The sequence below is a fragment of the Scyliorhinus torazame genome, chromosome 12 (genome assembly GCF_047496885.1).
Source record: "Scyliorhinus torazame isolate Kashiwa2021f chromosome 12, sScyTor2.1, whole genome shotgun sequence".
Taxonomy (NCBI): domain Eukaryota; kingdom Metazoa; phylum Chordata; class Chondrichthyes; order Carcharhiniformes; family Scyliorhinidae; genus Scyliorhinus; species Scyliorhinus torazame.
Window position 1 is genome coordinate 215,325,615 of NC_092718.1, and position 18,135 is coordinate 215,343,749.

General features: G+C 41.9%; 2 protein-coding genes across 3 annotated transcripts in view; one reads left to right on the forward strand and one right to left on the reverse strand.

Moving 5' to 3' along the window:
• Window positions 1-7,109, forward strand: part of med13a (mediator complex subunit 13a) — a 214,355-nt gene extending 207,246 nt beyond the window's left edge. The window contains 1 exon segment of the mRNA XM_072469928.1: window positions 1,164-7,109. Coding sequence (XP_072326029.1) covers window positions 1,164-1,296 — 133 coding nt within the window. The 3' untranslated portion in view covers window positions 1,297-7,109.
• Window positions 7,110-13,987: 6,878 nt separating this feature from the next.
• Window positions 13,988-18,135, reverse strand: part of ints2 (integrator complex subunit 2) — an 84,270-nt gene continuing 80,122 nt past the window's right edge. For both annotated transcript variants that reach the window (XM_072469930.1, XM_072469929.1), the window contains 2 exons: window positions 17,579-17,755; window positions 13,988-14,211 (listed from right to left, as the gene is read on the reverse strand). In XM_072469930.1, the coding sequence (XP_072326031.1) occupies window positions 14,030-14,211; window positions 17,579-17,755 (359 nt within the window). In that variant the 3' untranslated portion in view covers window positions 13,988-14,029. The remainder of the gene's footprint in view (window positions 14,212-17,578; window positions 17,756-18,135) is intronic.

An 18,135-nucleotide genomic window follows, 5' to 3' on the forward strand; every position in this document is an offset into this window, starting at 1 on the left:
CCTCCAATCCCCTTGGGAGCCCCCACAAGTGCCGTTCTGCGTGGTCCTCGTTTGTGGGGACTAGTTTTTTCCCCCCAAAAATATACTTTATTCATAAAATCTATCATAAACAGTACAGAACATTTTGAATTGTCTTGACTGTACATTTCCATCAGAGTTACACATTCCCTTGACTTTCTTCCATTCAATTTTGATAACATTACACACACAATCGCTCTTTACGTTACAATTCCTTCTTAAACATTTACATTGTCATGTTTCTTTTATACATTGGAGTGTTAATGACCCAGACCAAGGGGGGTTTACACTGTTATCCGCCCCTCGGTGTACATTTACTGGTAAGACCTTACACATTGGTCTTTCCCCATTGCGCCTTGGCGGCAGCTGCCCTAAGCTTGAGTGCGTCCCTCAGCACGTAGTCCTGGACCTTGGAATGTGCCAGTCTGCAACACTCGGTCGAGGACAATTCTTTGCACTGGAAGATCAGCAAGTTTTGGGTAGACCAAGGAGCGTCTTTCACCGAGTTGATGACCTTCCAGCAGCAGTTGATGTTTGTCTCAGTGTCCCCCCCTGGAAACAGTCCATAGAGCACAGTCCTGTGTCACAGAGCTGCTCGGGATGAACCTTGACAAATACCACTGCATCTCTCTCTAGACCTCCTTTGCAAAGGCACATTCCACAAGGAGGTGTGTGACAGTCTCATTTCCCCCACAGCCACTCCGAGGGCAGCCTGCAACGGTGCTGAGCCTTCGGGTGTACATGAAGAATCTGACGGGGAGGGCCCTTCTCATCACCAGCCAAGCTAGGTCCCAAACGGCACTCGCACAAGGTCCCCGAGGCGAAGGGATTGAATCCAAAATGCCTGGGTTCCTTGGAAATCTGCACCTTTTAAGTAAGGCTTACTGCCTCGCTCTAATATGCAGATTGGACAAAAACAGGTCCTGCCCATTGAGGGATTTTGTTGAATCTCGCGAGGTGTTGCGAGCCGGGTAGATCCTGGGAGCAGGGTCTCTGCCTTTCACTGACCAACATTGTGATTGCTTTGCTGGTGCAGCATGGTCAGAAAATTGCGCCCTAGATGTTTTTTTAATTGTTGCTTCTTTCCCATAAGTGTCTTTCCCATAAGTGTATGTTTCAAATTGTAAAATCCCTTTCAACTGCAGGTTTGTTCTAGAACAATACAACGCTCTTTCTTGGCTGACCTGTGACCCTGCCACCCAGGACCGCCGCTCCTGCCTCCCTGTTCATTTTGTGGTGCTGACGCAACTGTACAACTTCATCACAAGCATGTTGTAGACCTCACAAGGGAGCTTCGAGGGATCCAGGACTAACTCTTGGAAAAGGGATATCATTTGAGAGGGTCATTGTGAGCAGGATTCGGTAGGAAGGGAAGCGTACATTACTCATGGAGAACTCGGAGGGATTCTTGGAATTGGGTCAGAAGGACCCCAGGATGCCCTCCTTAATTGCTTAGTGGGTTTTAAAGCCACAGGCAGTTATCCAAAAATGCCTGCATCTTAATTTATTGTAAGTTTTTAAATGTTGTATAAATTGTCTTATATTTTGTATTTTTTTTTTAAATTTTTCAAGAAGGTGTATACTACCTTCCGGCTTTAAAGCATTTGTTGTACTAAAATATCTATAATCGTCTTAAAAGTTTGCAGTAGGTTGCTATAAAGTCGGGGGAGGGAGAGCAGCAAATATCTATTGGCTCAGTGTACATTTTAGTAGGGGTGGGGTTAGTGTTAACCATACCTTGCGTGTGGTGAAAACGCAGCGAAGCTGTGGATGCAGAGTACTTGTACAGTAAATATGTTCACTGTGTTTATAACTGAAAAGTACATCTTATGGCATTTCTTATCATGCATTGTGAAGCCAGCGCTAAAGGGGGAGGGGGTGGGGTAGAGAGTGGGACTGCGGAGGAGGGCTGCTCTCGTCAAGGTCAGTCCCACTGACCTGCCTATTTGTATATATAAAAAAAGTCAGTAACTTTAATTTGTTACTACTGTATAAAAAAAAAAAGAATTGTGCAGAATGGTAACTAAATTTTGTAGCAACAGAATTTTTTTTTCCAAAATTGAATCAATGCAATGCAGGTGTGTTGGTCTGTTGTAGTGTTAAAGTTTCTAGGCCCAGACTTTTATTATTGTCCGAACTTAATGATGATGGCTTTAGTAAATGGACCGCTTGACTGATCCAGGTACCACCTTCCGGAGAAAGTCATAAGTGTGCTTTCTCATTATGTTCCTCTGTTTATGTTGTGATTTAATAATCACCAGACCTGATACTTTTTCCATTATCAGACTCCATAGCTCCTTGATTTATTTTTGTATAAAATATAACAAAAGTATTTTCACCACTGTTAATTCATCTCTCTGTACATTTATTTTTTAAAATAAATTTAGAGTACCCAACTATTTTTTCCAATTAAGGGGCAATTTAGCGTGGCCAATCCACCTATCCTGCACATCTTTTGGGTTGTGGGGGCGAAACCCACGCAGACACGGAGAATGTGCAAACTCCACACTGACAGTGACCCAGGGCCGGGGTCCTCAGCGCCGTAGGCAACAATGCTAACCACTGTGCCACCGTGCTGCCCCTCTCTGTACATTTATAAATGTCTGTTAAGATTTGGGAATATTGCAAAGTTTTGGGGTGACTTTTTTTTTAAAAAAAAAAAGAGCTTCGGCACTCAATTGTGGGTAACATAGATTAAGATGCACTTCTTCAAGGGAGAGCAAATTTTTGAAAAACCAGGGGAACTGGTAGATTCTGAAGATTTACCACATGCAAATATGTCTTTGCATCACTTAATTGCCCCTTTGTCATGTTACACTCTTGAGCTCAACACTTGCAGGAGTTTTCTTTTTGAAAGGTCATATTTTTCAGTTTTTTTTAATGACTGGTCAATTTCCTATGTAGACACAGTGCCTTTTTTAACGACCTAAAATTTTTAAACATACCTGAAGTCAAATGTACATTTTGATAAAATGCTTTAGTGTTAAGTAAGTACAACTAATTAAATGGAGTAAATAGTTTGAAGCTAAAGTTAAGGGTGTATTAATTTTAGAAAGTGAAATTCAAAGCCAACGCTTCAGACATGTTTGGCTGCAATGGGATTTGAAAGAAAAACCAGCAGAGTTGATTCATGACATTAGTCGATCTCCTGTGGTGTTACACAAGTTGAGTCAAGACCAATTGTAGACTCCAGCTGAAAGAGGATAATTGGGCCAGGTTGTGCAAATCAAATTCATTCCCCATTTTAAAGTTATACGTTACGTCCTTTTAATGTTCCTATTATAAATTCCTGCATCCACATGGAAATGTCTGGTGAAACGAGTCAGGCTGTAATTATATCCTCCTGCCGGTGGTGATGCTGTAATATCTCCACGTGGAGAAGAAGATATAATTAGAGCCTGAGAAATTTACCTAGATAATTTTCCTTATAAATACGGATATAAGAACTTATGTTGGAAAAAGCTCACAAGAAGAACGTGCAGATAAATTTATAATATTTTATATCCGAGTATGTGTGTAACTTAAACTTCACCATGCACTAAAAGTACTAAAACTCCTAATGGTATTTGAGCCTGGAATAGTGAGACCAGAACAGTTTTGAATTGAAAGTATTTTAAAAGAAATTTTTTAATTTCGTAAGTTTAAAAAATACCTCTTGTATCTATGAATTTGAAATTAATTTATTAAATTACAGATTAAATAGTCCTCTGCAGAAACATACAATTCAATTTAATCTAAAATATGTCTTAATCAAATTTTAATCTAATGGTTTTAGTAGTTTTTAAATGAGGACGTTGTATCCGTTGTTCACACCGTGATAATTTCAGGAAGTCTTTGATCAGGTTTCTGTGAAATTTGATTGAAGTAATTTCCTTGCAAAGCTTGGTTGACTTTTTTGAAGATGGGTTTAATGAGAGCACCTCTCTAGTACCTGCAAACATTTTGTTGCAGCCAACAATTGCTTGAAACCCTGGTCAGCACTACTCTGTATGATTTACTCCTTTGAAACATATAAGTTGTGCAACACTAAAGTGAGATCCAACACTTCAAGCCCTTTGCATCCTACTGTTAGGCTTTAATGTGTGTGCTTAACTTATATAAAAAAAACGTTAATTGTTTAATTATATACACAATTGCTATACCTTGCTGAAATTACTTTTTAAGAATGGGGAGAAAGCTGTTTTTTAATAAAGATTGCACTGAACCTTAAATACTATGATAAACCTAATTTAAAATTGCTATTACCGTTATGAAATAGTAAGAATGTTCGCATATTTGTTGCTAATGTGTGATCTCAACCCATTACTGCATTTGGGCTGCTTCTTGAACTGAAGACACTCTTGTTAAAGCTGTTGGAACACCTGCCTCCAAACCGTAATCAGCGAGTTGGAGTTGCCAGCCGCCTGAATTCCTTTACCTTTTGCTTGACTTGAGCATTTTTTTTGTCTCGTCACTGGATGACTGGGCACAGTGGTTAGCACTGCTGCCCCACAGCACCAGGGACCCGGGTTTGATTCCGACCTTGAGTGACTCTGTGTGGCGTTTGCACGTTCTCCCCTTGTCTGCGTGGATTTCCTCCGGTTGCTCTGGTTTCCTCCCACAGTCCAAAGATGTACAGGTTAGTTGGATTGGCCATGCTAAATTGTCCCTCCGTGTCCAAAGGTTAGGTGGGGTTACAAGGATAGGGCCTAGGGTAGGGTACTCTTTCAGAAGGTCGGTGCAGACTTGATGGGTCGAATGGATTCCTTTTGCACTGTAGGGATTCTATGGTGCCCTTTGCAGCAGCACGACAATCGCTTTCAAGTCTCTGCAAAGCTAGGTGATGAAATCGAGAGAGAACCAGCTTGTCTCACTTTTTAAAATTGTTTGACCCAACAGTAAAGCTGTATTGGTGGTGGTCCTGCAGGAATTTACAGCCAAGTCAGTATGTTTAAGAGTATAAATAGTAAGGGTGCGATTATGTATTAGGCATATGCTGTATTTGTACTCTCCAAAGCCATCCCATTTATTGATCAATTTGTGTAGCTTCTTGATGCATTAAACCCTTAATGCAAATAAACTGAATACTTGACATAGGAAATATAAACAATTCAACTTCAAATTCTAACAATTTTAGGTCCTTTGAATCATGGCTCGTGTTTTTGTTGTGGAACAAGCATTCTTTGGCTGGGGGCTGTTTTTTTTTTTTTAAAAACCAGCGTGACAATCACAGCACAGCATTGCTCTACCCTAATGCTGCTATGGGTTCTAGCCCCACATTGGAGCTAATCCCATTTCCTGCTCGTTCCCTGTATATTTCTTTAGATTGATCTAATTCCCCTTTAAATGCTGTAAGTATTATAACCTATATTGTTGAAATGTATAGCAGAGTAAGTCCCAGTATCATAAATGTATTTGGACAGTGTTTCGCTTTTTTAAAAAAAAGAACAGGTGCATAGGGATTCCCTTGTTTGTTGTAATCTGAATATTAAGCGCACAATTTAAACAGATATGAGCTATGGATTAATTATTCTTAGAACACTGTGACATTTGAAGAACTGCAATATCTGCACATTTCATTTCTAAATATAGTGTTTCAGAATGCTAAAAGCAGGTTAAGTAACATTGTCTTTTAATCCATTTTATCCCTTCCCCCTCTCCCTTCCCCCATAGCCACCTGCCAAGCTGTGTTCATTTTCAAGTTGTAAAGCCACCTCAGCCCATTGTGTGAGATGGTGGATGCACAGATTGTTCAAGAGGGCAGTTAGTATGGCGTAAGCCTGAACTCTGTGTGCCTCCACGTGTTGTAGGTTGCTTAGCTCCAAACGCACGATTGTGAACTCTCTACGTGGAGAATAGCAGATACTCAGCAATGTTTCAAAACGATAATCACAGAACATTAGTGACCAGACACTTTGTGACTGGCTTTAATGCTTTCCCTTGATGTTGCTTTACTTTGTCAGAACTCTGAATTTTTTATTGCAAAATGTACCTAATTAAAAAATTTAACAGTTGATAAAGGATGTTTGTAAAGCAACAGTAAGTTGGATATTATTTTGCTGTAAAATTTCTTTTGCAGACCACTGGTGGCAGATGAGGGTTTTTGAATTTTTTTTGCATTAATCTTTACAATAATTGTGATCACTCTGCTTTAACTCTGAACTCTTAATACATTATCTTTTTCCGCACTTTGCCACCTAAATCATATTAGTTGTATTCATTGGTGTTCTTGGCATCTGCCTGCTATGCATGGCCATGTGGTTATGCAGTAGTTTTAAATAAGTGGAAAACAATGGCTTTATTAAATGGAGTTCCGACAGTGCAGGCTTTCTACTGTTACCCACAGTTTATTGCTAAGGTTGTTTTCTGATATAGGGAAAAAGTCATTAAACTGGGCCATGTAATAAGGTATGAATGCCACTATAAAATGCCTGAAAGCAGGTGCTTTTCCTTGTGTTTCCAGTTTCACAGTGTATGGTCCCCAGACTTCTGAACCCTGTTGATTTTTGTTGACTTCCTGGTCACGCTGAAACCAGGATCTGAAAGTGGTCCATTTCATTGTGCAAACACTAGCAATCCCGTACTTTAATAGTGCATTGCTTAAACTTTTTTTTGTCTTATTTAAATTTCATAATTTAATCTTTTTTTGTCAAAATATTTATAGATTTTTTGAGCTGAAATTGCAGTAGATTTTAAAAAAAAACTCCTTAAATTTTATTAATTGTTGGATTTTACAGAGTTGATGCCTTGCTTATTTTTTAAAAAAAAAAGAGAAAAAATATTGGGAGAACAATGTCATGTTTTGCTGAACAGTTGGCTGGCTGTAACAGCTGGGCAAGCAGTGATGAAAACCCCAGCTGTAGTGAGGACCGGTCCATTTTTTTTCTCTTTGTGTCCTACATTGGTATAAAACATCCTGCTTGCAAAGCTGCAGTTGTAGTTCCTTAAGAGTCTTTTAATGAATTATGAACAAATTTTAGTCTGGAGATTGTGGCAAACACTAAAAGCTACATGCAGTCCAAAAAAGCTTAAAGTACAAATTATGGTTGAATTGTTGAAAAGGTTTATACTTTTTAAACATTTCCAAATGAAAATAAATAATTTATTCATAATGTTGGTGTGCCCTTTGTGTTTTCATTTATCTGTAGGTTAGAGAATGTATTACATCTATTAAGGTTGCAGAGCTCATCAGATAGTGACTTTTCAGTAATTTCACTTGATTGGAAGTGTACTGTGAATTGGGGTCAGCTGCAAATGGTCAGTCACAATCCTTGTTTATCACAATGATACATAATGGCAACTGAATCGTCAAATTACTCCTCGTGGAGGAGGGAGGTTGTTACAAGCAGCAAAAGTATTAAAAATAAACAGGCAATTTCTATTTGTGGTAATTCTAAAAGAACTTGAACAGTTCCTTACAGCTGTGTAATCGCTGTTTGTTCCCAGTTCGAACATCGAGTTTGATCATGTGACATAACATCATTGGCAGTTTGGGTAGGCTAACAGTCTATTCTAGCATCCTGTGAGAAAACACCTTTCCAATAAAGCTCTTATTTAGACCACCAAGAAACTGGAGACGAGGGAGTCACATTGGCAGCCTCCCAGAAGAAAAATAAATTAAACTTCATTGTTGATACGTGTGCAACAGCTAAAAAAACTTCGCTAGCAACAAATGACTGTCAATAGCAGCAACCGTCGAAGGAACCAAAATTTAAACAGATTTTGGTGAAAACAGCATCAAAAGAAGCTTGCAATGTGCTCTGCCTGGAAAGTTCAAGAACAGTGGTCTGTGAGTAGTAAGTAAACTAACAAATACCCTGCAACAATACGTTAGCGCTGGGGGTGGGAGTTCCAAACACGGAAAAGAACAGGCAGAGGTCAGGGTTACATTGTTTGAAAGGGGGAAAAAGTGAGGTAGTGTTAAAAACTGGCACATTTGCAAGCCTTCCCCAGGAAAAATGGTAAGAGTTTTTGGCACCATATGATGGAAGCGCTGGAGCTCAAACTGAAAGATTCAAATAGTTTGTCCAGGCAAATAAAATTTCAGCAGACATGCCAGTACCAATGTTCCTGAACTCTACCACCTCCTGCGAAGTCTGGTGCAACGAGAAAAACCAGGCTCAAACTTATGGTGAGATTGTGAAGATATTTCAAGGCCATTTCTCACTGAAACCCATGGTCATTGCCAAGAGGTTCAGGTTCCATGAAATTAACCAACAGCATGGTGAATCAATCACCCAATTTGTAGCTACTTTGAAGAAATTAGCTGAATACTGATGTCTGGAATTACACCATTAGAGACAGACTAAAGTGGGTTAAGAAGTGAAGCTATTCAAAAAAAGTTAGCAGAAAGCAACTGAACTCTTAAGGTTTTAAAGTCATGATCTCTGAAAGCGCAACTATTATGAGACCCAAGCACACATCGGTACAAAATTGTCATCGATGTGCAAAAACTGGGCACACCGCAACTACTGGAGATGGGCAATAAATTCTGTCTGTCAGTGATGCCCACATCCCATGAACAAATAAAAAGATGCAAGAATTGTAAAAAGGGGCACATCAAACACATATTGGAGAAAGAAATAACTTCCAACTGTATCATGGAAAACTGAATAGAAGGAAAAAGATTAATATCTTACAACACAAGGTTTATTTGGAATCATGAGCTTTCGGAGTGTTGTGATTCCAAATAAACCTGTTGGACTTTAACCTGCTGTTGTAAGACTTCTTACTGTGCCCACCCTAGTCCAATGTCAGCATCTCCACATAATACAAAAAAGACATGATAAAGAATCAGAGTTTTAACAGTCAGATGACAAACTGTTGTTGTGAACATACTGGCCATTGTGAATGCAACAAACTTGAGGGTCATGTCTTTACTGGACTGACAACTGGCAAAAATGAAAATTGCTTATTGTCACGAGTAGGCGTCAATGAAGTTACTGTGAAAAGCCTCTAGTCGCCACATTCCAGCACCTGTTCGGGGAGGCTGGTACGGGAATTGAACCATGCTGCTGGCCTGCCTTGGTCTGCTTTAAAAGCCATCGATTGTGCCCAGTGAGCTAAACCAGCCCCTATGAGGTTAGACACTGGCACAGCAGTTTCATTGGTACCAGAACAACTACGACATAGTCTTAAAATTCAGCGCTGTTGAGGGGGCCGTATCAATGTAAATGTGCAACTAAATGGACAGACTGCAGACTTGTCCACTTGCGTCATTAAAGGTAACTATCCAGTCCAAATGGGGAGAACCTGGCTGCCGCGAATCAAGGTAAACTGGGTGAGGTGAATCTCACGTCGGAGTCCAAAGCAGGCCCAACCCAAAGCTTAAAGGAACAAAGTAGCAGCTGCTGAAAAAGCTCAAAACAGCCGTGGCCAAGGCTCAAGCTATCAGTGCTGTGACCAAGACGACAAAGGTTCAGCATACTGTAAAAAAACGTGGTTCAGGATAGAGAAAGAAAGGATGAAGAGCTTACGGAAGAGGCATATGAATGCTTTGACAAAAATGTACGACAAAAGCATACAGCAAAATTCAGTGAGGATGACCAGAATGCTCTGGTTAAATTCCAAACCACCGAGGAACAAGAAATTGAGGCACATCTCGAAAAGTTGACCATAAGGAAACTCCTGTTCATTGAAAAGAACATTCAGTTTGGGAAAAGAGCGACGGACTCCCTTCATGCATCAAGGGTCAACAAGAATAAAAAGATTGATCGTAAACAATGGCAACAACAGAAGCTAAAATTCCTGAAGGATGTCTGGATGTAAGTTGCACCAGATGTCCAAATGAAAAGTTGGTGTTACTCCAAGTGCAGTCTGCAACACCAATACTCCTTTCCTATTTCACTATACAGCAGCATCTGAAGTCCAATGAACATGCCAACAGCAAGAAGAATGACCATACCCTGACTCTGCTCAATAAACCAACCCTAAAGGCAAATTTGATATGTTCTTAAAGGGCAAAACCCCTTTTGGAAATCCTCAGGAGCAGCTGTTTCAACTGGAGAGGTTAGAATGGCAGATAGAGTTTAATTTGGATAAATGTGAGGTGATGCATTTTGGTAGATCAAATCAGGGCAGGACCTACTCCGTTAACGGTAGGGAATTGGGGAGAGTAACAGAACAAAGAGATCTAGGAATACAGGTTCATAGCTCCTTGAAGGTGGAGTCGCAGATGAACAGGGTGGTGAAGAAGGCATTCAGCATGCTAGGTTTTATTGGTCAGAATATTGAATACAGGAGTTGGGACGTCTTGTTGAAGTTGTACAAGACATTGGTACGGCCACACTTGGAATACTGTGTGCAGTTCTGGTCACCCTATTATAGGAAGGATATTGTTAAACTAGAAAGAGTGCAGAAGAGATTTATGAGGATGCTACCAGGACTTGGTGGTCTGAGTTATAAGGAGAGGATAGGCTGGGACTTTTTCCCCTGGAGCATAGGAGGCTTAGGGGTGATCTTATGGAGGTCTATAATATTATGAGGTGCATAGATAAGATGGATAGTCGACATCTTTTCCCAAAGGTCAAGGTGTCTAGAACTAGAGGGCATAGGTTTAACGTGAGAGGAGAGAGATACAAAAGAGGCCAGAGTGGAAATTTTTTCACACGGTGGTGAGCATCTGGAATGGACTGCCAGAGGCAGTGGTAGAGGCGGGTACAATTTTGTCCTTTAAAAAGCAGTTAGACAGTTACATGGGCAGGGTGGGTATAGAGGGATATGGGCCAAATGCAGGCAAGTGATAGCTTAGTGATAGAAACTGGGCGATATAGACCAGATGGGCCTGTGTCCATGCTGTAAACATCTATGACTCTATGGTGCAGTCCAGAAACAAGACTTAAAATGTGAGGGTGAATGTAGCAAGAATGAAACTTCGAGGGGAATTGCAGGATCTGACTGAGGCACGCCCATCTGGAGAAGGCACCACAGAGATTCAGGTAGGGGAGGGCGTGGTATGCAGGCTGGAGTGGCAGTGGTTGGCAACAGGAAAACCCCCAGATCTACAGCCTGGTGCAATAACTTAAGAGGCTGAAAACCAGAGCCTGATCAAAGGTGGAGAACTTCAGCATCTGCAGAATGTCAGCTCCACCATACTCCAGCTGAGACCTATCCTGGTGTACCATGCTCAACAGCGCAAATGAAAGTTTGCAGCCTCTGAAAAAGCAGCTATGTGACATCGGGGCTAAATGCAGCGTTTTTCATTAAGGCCAAGTAGTATTAGTAAGGAACTAAACTACCAGTGAGAAATCAGCACAGGCAAGTCTAGTCTCCTACACATTCAACTCTGGACGATGTGTGGTGAAGACATGCTGGCCAGCCTTTTGGAGCTAGAACAAGGTTGCCAAAGACTAGAGTCTGCAACAAACTATGCCAAGTGAAGACTTGTACTTAACTGAGAATCTGACAGATTGGAAACTAGAAGACAGTACCTCAGTTGAGGACATTCAACACTGAGACAACCTCCAAATCCTATGGCGACACTGGCTGAAGCAACAACAGATGATGTTCAAACTACACCAAAACACCAGAGGTTACAGTCAACCCGAAAAAGCAAACACCTGAGGTTAGCTGACAACCACACAGGAATTGGTGTCCTCAAAAATGCCTGAAGTATTGACTTGTTAAATTTTCATAATCTTATACTGTGTTTCATTGCAGGAACCTCTGATGTATTCATTAATGTTTGTTCCTAGTTGGGACAAGGTCACTTTAAGAGTTTTTGATCGTGTGACATACTGATGAGACATACCAATGAAATCATCAGCAGTATGGGTGGGCTAACAGCCACTTTAACCACTGTGAAAAAACACTTTTCCAATTGTTTGTACCTTTATGGTCTGCAAGCTTATCCTATAAAATACCACCTGTTGGTTACCACATTTCCCAGCTAAACCATTTGCAGTGTTTTTGTTAAATGGGGCTGCACTCTTTGGACTCATCATTCTCAACGACACCTCTAACTGCCAAGTTGTAACATTGTCCAGTATTTTCTGCTTTTGTATCTAAAACAATCAGCAGGACTGACAACATCTGTGGAGAGAAAAGGGAGCTAACGTTTCGAGTCTGGATTACTTTTTCTGTTTTTGTATCAGATTTCAGCATCCGCAGTAATTTGCTTTTATATTGTTTTAAATATTGTGCATTAAAGTGAAAGATGGTGGGGTCAATTTTCAAACTCCTGTTTTTGCATTCAAACTTATTGGGGGCAATCTGCATGTAAACATATTGAATTTGCACTGGTAACAAAATGGAAAAGCATACAGAATTGACTGTTCACTTCAAGATTTAAATACTTTACCTCTTGTGATTTAAAGAAAATAACAATAGCTGTTTAGGCAGGCACTAAATTCACAAAGGTGCTTAAATTTGATCCAGTCAATGGCCATTTAAACAATAGGAATAGCATTCTCCATCACCTACACCTCTGGCTTTTTAAGTGATTCAATTAATTCAATCTAGTTTCCTTGGTTTGATGAGCTTAATCATTTGTTTAATTTGCAGTTTTAAGAACTGCCAGCGAAATCTGTAATAAATAAAATGCCATGGACAATCCAAGTGGCATAGTACAGAAGGAGCAAGAGAGATGCATTTGGCAGTGATGTCAAGCTATAGAGAACAAGAAATTGAAGACCGGGAGGGTAAGGCACAACGCATTTCAAAAATAGCAGAAAATCAAATGGGAGGGAGGAACTTCAAACAATCAGTCGCTGAAGGAAAATTACTTGGAAAACAGGTCTAATTACAAGATGTCAGCATGCAGATGTGGCAAGTAATTAGCAAAGTGAATGGATTGGCCTTGATGGCCAGAGGATGGAGTCAGAATGTCTTGTTACAACTGTCATTGGTGTACTGCATTCAGTTTTGGTTTCACTTGAGGACAGATATACTTGTTTCCAGGCAGTTCAGTTAATGCTCACGACACGGATTCCCGTTCCGAGCCAGGTGGGCACATTGGAATTTAGAAGAATGAGGTGATTTTATTAAAATATCAGGTTTTGAGTGGGCTTGTCAGAGCCCTCATGAATTTAGAACTAGGGGGAAAACCAGTTTCAGAATAAGGGGTCTCCCATTAAAGAGGGAGACGAGTAGGAATTTCTTCTTCTTTGGAATTCTCTACCCGAGAGACCCTATTCAGGACTGGGACAGATTTTGGGCAGGGAAAAGAGGGGGGCAGGAAAAGAGGGGGGCAGGAAAAGAGTGGAACTCATTGCTGCAGAAGGCTGTGGAGTCATAGTGTCTAAGACAGAGATAAGGGGCTCATTTGGGGAGAAGGCAGGAGAATGGGGATGAGAAACATATCAGCCATGATTGAATTGCGGAGCACTCATTGGGCCGAATGGTCTAATTCTGCTCCTGCCTTATGGTATGCTATTTCTTACATTGTTATGCAAGACATTCCAGTATAAATTAGTCCGATGCTTAGCCAATATACAAATTACTTGTCCAATGCTTATTCAATATACAAATTACTTTTGATTCACACTATTTTTGTATCAATCATTGAACCTTCTTTTGGTAGGAAACAATGCCAGAAGTTTAAAAAATGCATAGAAGGGAGATGGAAAATAATCATTTTTGTGTTGTCTTTCAAAGATGATTAGAGTGGAAAATAGCTTGAGGTAAATGAAAGACATTTATACCAAAGTGCTGTTTCAGATTCTATTACACTGACATTTGAATTTGTATGCACAATAATTTTACATTTCAGTATTCAGTGTATAAACAAAGTTTCTTTATTACAAAGTATAATCTGCAGTAAGGTGGTCTGAAAATTAATTTAGGTCGGCTATAAAAAAAAGCATTTCCTCATTTCTTTTAAATATACATTTTTTTTTCACAGCAACACATCCAACCTACCGCTGCATTGATGGTAGTCAGGTGCTGACATTGTAATCCATTTCAGTATTCAGACAAATATTGACATCTGCTGAGAATTCCCAAATACAAAATGATTATGATGCAAAGTTGCACTTTCAGCTGCCCCGTGCCATGCGCGACATATTCTTGGCATGCAGCTTTCTGAATTCTGACACTAAACTCCAACAACAGCTGTATTTATTATCTCCAGAAATGTTGCTTCAACACGCTGGCACAGAAGCACGTCAGGGTCCAAACTCTCTGGTGCAATAGTCTCACCCTTTTTAATCCTCTCCGAACTTACACTACGATGGAGGTCAGGGGTTACTTCAGTCTTCTCCTTTAGATACTTGAGACCTGTGTAAACATGCCGGATTTGACATTTAGTGAATTGTCACCATTACAAGAGAGCCCATTGTTCAAATACTCAAGAATGTGCTGTTGTCAGAATGGTGTCCAAATGACAATGACATTATGGTGTTGTTCAACTGTGTGTTCAAAACCAATTAGTTACGGGGGAATTTAACTTGAGTACACGTTTCAAGATTGCATCTCCATTGCAGAGTTAGGAGAAGGCACAATGCGCCTCCCCAAGGCTGGATGGAGGGATGTATGCTGGTTCAGCACAACTGAGGCAGTCTACCCTCCTTCCAGAATGTGGCATGGTCTAAAGTATACCCTCCAATATGGGAGGTGGGTGCGAGATACATCCTATCCCCACATCTGTACATTTTCCAGTGATCAAGAACCTAAACTTGCTGACTTTTGTTTCCCTTCCCAATCCTAAAGATGCTGAAACCAACTGAGGAGCTCCATTTCGGGTCAGTTGGCAATTCCTGTACAGAATCAATCTGGTGGGAGGGTCGGGGCACTGAAAACATTATAGAAAATGATTATGCTGTCGGCCCTTTGAGCTTACACTGTCATTCAACATGATCATGGCCGATCCTCTATTTCAACCCCATAATCATACACTCTCCAAAGTCCTCAACACGGTTAGAGTTTAAAAATCTATTTCCTCCTTAAATATATTCAGTGACTTGGCCTCTACAGCCTTCTGTGGTTGAGAGTTCCACAGGTTAACCACCCTCTGAATGAAGAGGTTTCTCCTCATCCCACATCTAAATGGCCTACCTTGTCTCCTGACACTGTGACCTCTTATTCTAAACCACTCCCTCTCTACCAAACAACAACCCTGCATCCAGGCGATCTAGCCCCGCCCAAATTTTATACGTTTCAATTAGATCCCCTCATTCTTAGCTCCAGCGAATAGAGGTCCAGTTGACTCACGCTCCTCGTACATCAATCCTGCCACCCCAGAATTCAGTCTGGTGAACCTTTACTGCACTCCCTCGATACATGCAAATGTAGATTCTTAGATTTAAGTCCTTTCTTGAATAAGGAGACCAAGGCCCTGTCCAAGAAAGATATCCTTGCTCCTGAACTCCGGTCCTCTCAGTGAAGGCCAAAATGCCTGTGTGCTGTACCTGCATGCTAGCTTTCAGTGACTGCTGTACTGGGACACCCAGGTCACTTTGTATATCAACATTTCCCATCTTAAATATTACTCTGCCATTTTGTTTCTCCAACTGAAATGGATAACTTCACATTTATCTATGTTCTACTGATCTAACATGTATTTATCCATCACTCAACTTGTCAAAATCACCTTGAAGCTTAACATCCTCCTCACTGTCATGTTATTCAGGTAAACATCATAGCACATACATACTGATGGACAGATCAACGGACCAATCAACACACACACCACAGCCAAGAGCATACACAGTACAAAACAGGGAACACGACACTTCCTGAGGATCCCAGCAGGAGACAGCTCAGGGCACAGAGTTCATAGCAAGCCACTCAGACACCCACCATGTGCTGAGTGCCACCACAAGATAGTATTAGGAATAGGCCCACAGGTTCTAGGGTTATGATCGAACCTCAGTAACCAGTTTACCACTGTAAATAAATGTTAGCAATAAAACTGAGTTGTACTATTCACAACCATGTTGGTTCGTCTGTGTAGCAGAGTACCCAACACACCATAGTAGGTGGGCGACGAATTCAGGTTGACCGTTAGGGTGGCACACCATTCATCACCCGGATTGACAGTGTTCACTTGCAACGGCTGGTGGGTCCTGGCTGGAGACATCCGGTTCCCATCAATGACCGCAACACGGAAGGCGTCCCGGTCGTCTGTGTCACTGGTCTGGATATCATCTGGGCACGACTCGTAGTAAGGAGGCTGAATGGTCCGCAGTTCCCTGCGAGGTTGTCGGAATTGGGGGACATTGGCAGGTTGAGCTGCTCGACAGCAAGCAGCGTAGTGGCCCATCTTGCCACAGCGGAGGCATTGTCGGTTTCTTGCGGGACATTGCCACTTTAAATGTGCGGCTCCGCAGTTGCCGCACGTCGTGACGTCATGGCGTTCGTTGCGCCACCGCGCATGCGCAGTTCAGTCTTGCGTCGAGTGCGCCTACGCATCACGTCCCTGTGTGTCGATGTCGTTTTTGGCGTGCCTCGAAAAGCACGCAAAATGGCCGCCCTCGTCCGGGCCGCGGGCCGGGAGGAGCTCGATCGCCTGGACCCATTCGGCCTCGTAGGCCGCCTGCCTCGCCGATCCGGCTGCGTAGGACCCCTGCCCCGCAAATACGGCCGCCTGAAATTGGGAGTAGCGGCTAGTCGCGTTTTCATGCAGGACACAGGCTTCGATTGCGGAGGCTAGGGTGAGGCCGTTTATTTTTAAGAGCTGCTGGCGTAGGGTGCCCGAGGTGACCCCAAAAATGATCTGGTCCCGAATCATGGAATCGGAGGTGGTGTCGTAACCACAGGACTGCGCAAGGAAGGATTGAAAGGGCTCATCCTTACCCTGCAGGCGCTGCTGGAAGAGAAACCTCTCGAAACTCTCGTTGACCTCGACGTTGAAGTGTTGGTCAAGTTTGAGAAGGACCGTCTTGTACTTGGTCTTGTCCTCACCTTCCGCGAACACCAGGGAGTTGTAGACACAGATGGCGTATTGACCTGCCGTGGCGAGGAGGATGGGGATCTTTCTGGTGTCCGAAGCGCGCTCCTTTTCGTTGGCTTCGAGGAAGCGCTGTTTGAACAGCTTCCAATTAACGCCGAGGTTTCCAGCGACTTGTAGCGGCTGCGGTGGGCTGACAGTGGCACAGGATGGCAGATTCCGAAGGATCCGTAGGTAGGTTCCACAGTTACTCCTGGTACTATGAATGTGTTGGGTACTCTGCTACACAGACGAACCAACACGGTTGCGAATGGTACAACTCAGTTTTATTGCTAACATTTATTTACAGGGGTAAACTGGTTACTGAGGTTCGATCATAACCCTAGAATCTGTGGACCTATTCCTAATACTATCTTGTGGTGGCACTCAGCACATGGTGGATGTCTGAGTGGCTTGCTATGAGCTCTGTGCCCTGAGCTGTCTCCTGCTGGAATCCTCAGGATGTGTCGTGTTCCCAGTTTTGTACTGTGTATGCTCTTGCCTGTGATTGGCTGTGGTGTTGTGTGTGTGTTGATTGGTCCGTTGATCTGTCCATCAGTATGTATGTGCTATGAGGTTTACCTGAATATCATGACACTCACCACTCATTCCCACCAACTTGGAAATATTATCTCCACTTCTACTGTGCTGTTGTAATTGACAAATCTATAAATAAAATGAAGAGTGACTTTAATCATCATTGACACAAATACATACGTGTAATGATGGGGTCAATATCCTGAGCCTGAGTGGCAACATGTGAGGCACAGACTTGTCCGGTCTGGATCAGTAATGAAGCTACATCATCATATAGTGGAGGAAAAGCTCGGCAGAAAGACACCAAACAGGGCAATGTGGGCATGAAGAAGGCAAATCGTTTAGCCTGGGTCAACACTGTACAAGGAGAGAACGATACAACAGTGAATAATGCTTCAGAGTTTATTCATTATGGAAATGGAGGTCTTTACTTTGTAAATATCATTCTTTAGCTGTCAAAAACGTTTCAATCTCTCTCCATCAGTCGGTAGAATACGGATTACCAGTTAGTGTTTCTCTAAATCCCATTAATTCCAAATATTCTCCATCTGCATCCTCAATGGTTAATACAAAATACTCATGTGTTCTTTGCCAAAAGGTGGTAATTGTGGAACTTTTATCTTCCATCAGTTTTCACCATCTTGTAACATTCCAAGCCTGCAGGGTGCCAATTTGGACGTTGCAGAGGAAATCCAATCATTTAACCGAGTCTGCTCTCTTTTACCATGGCAGCGACT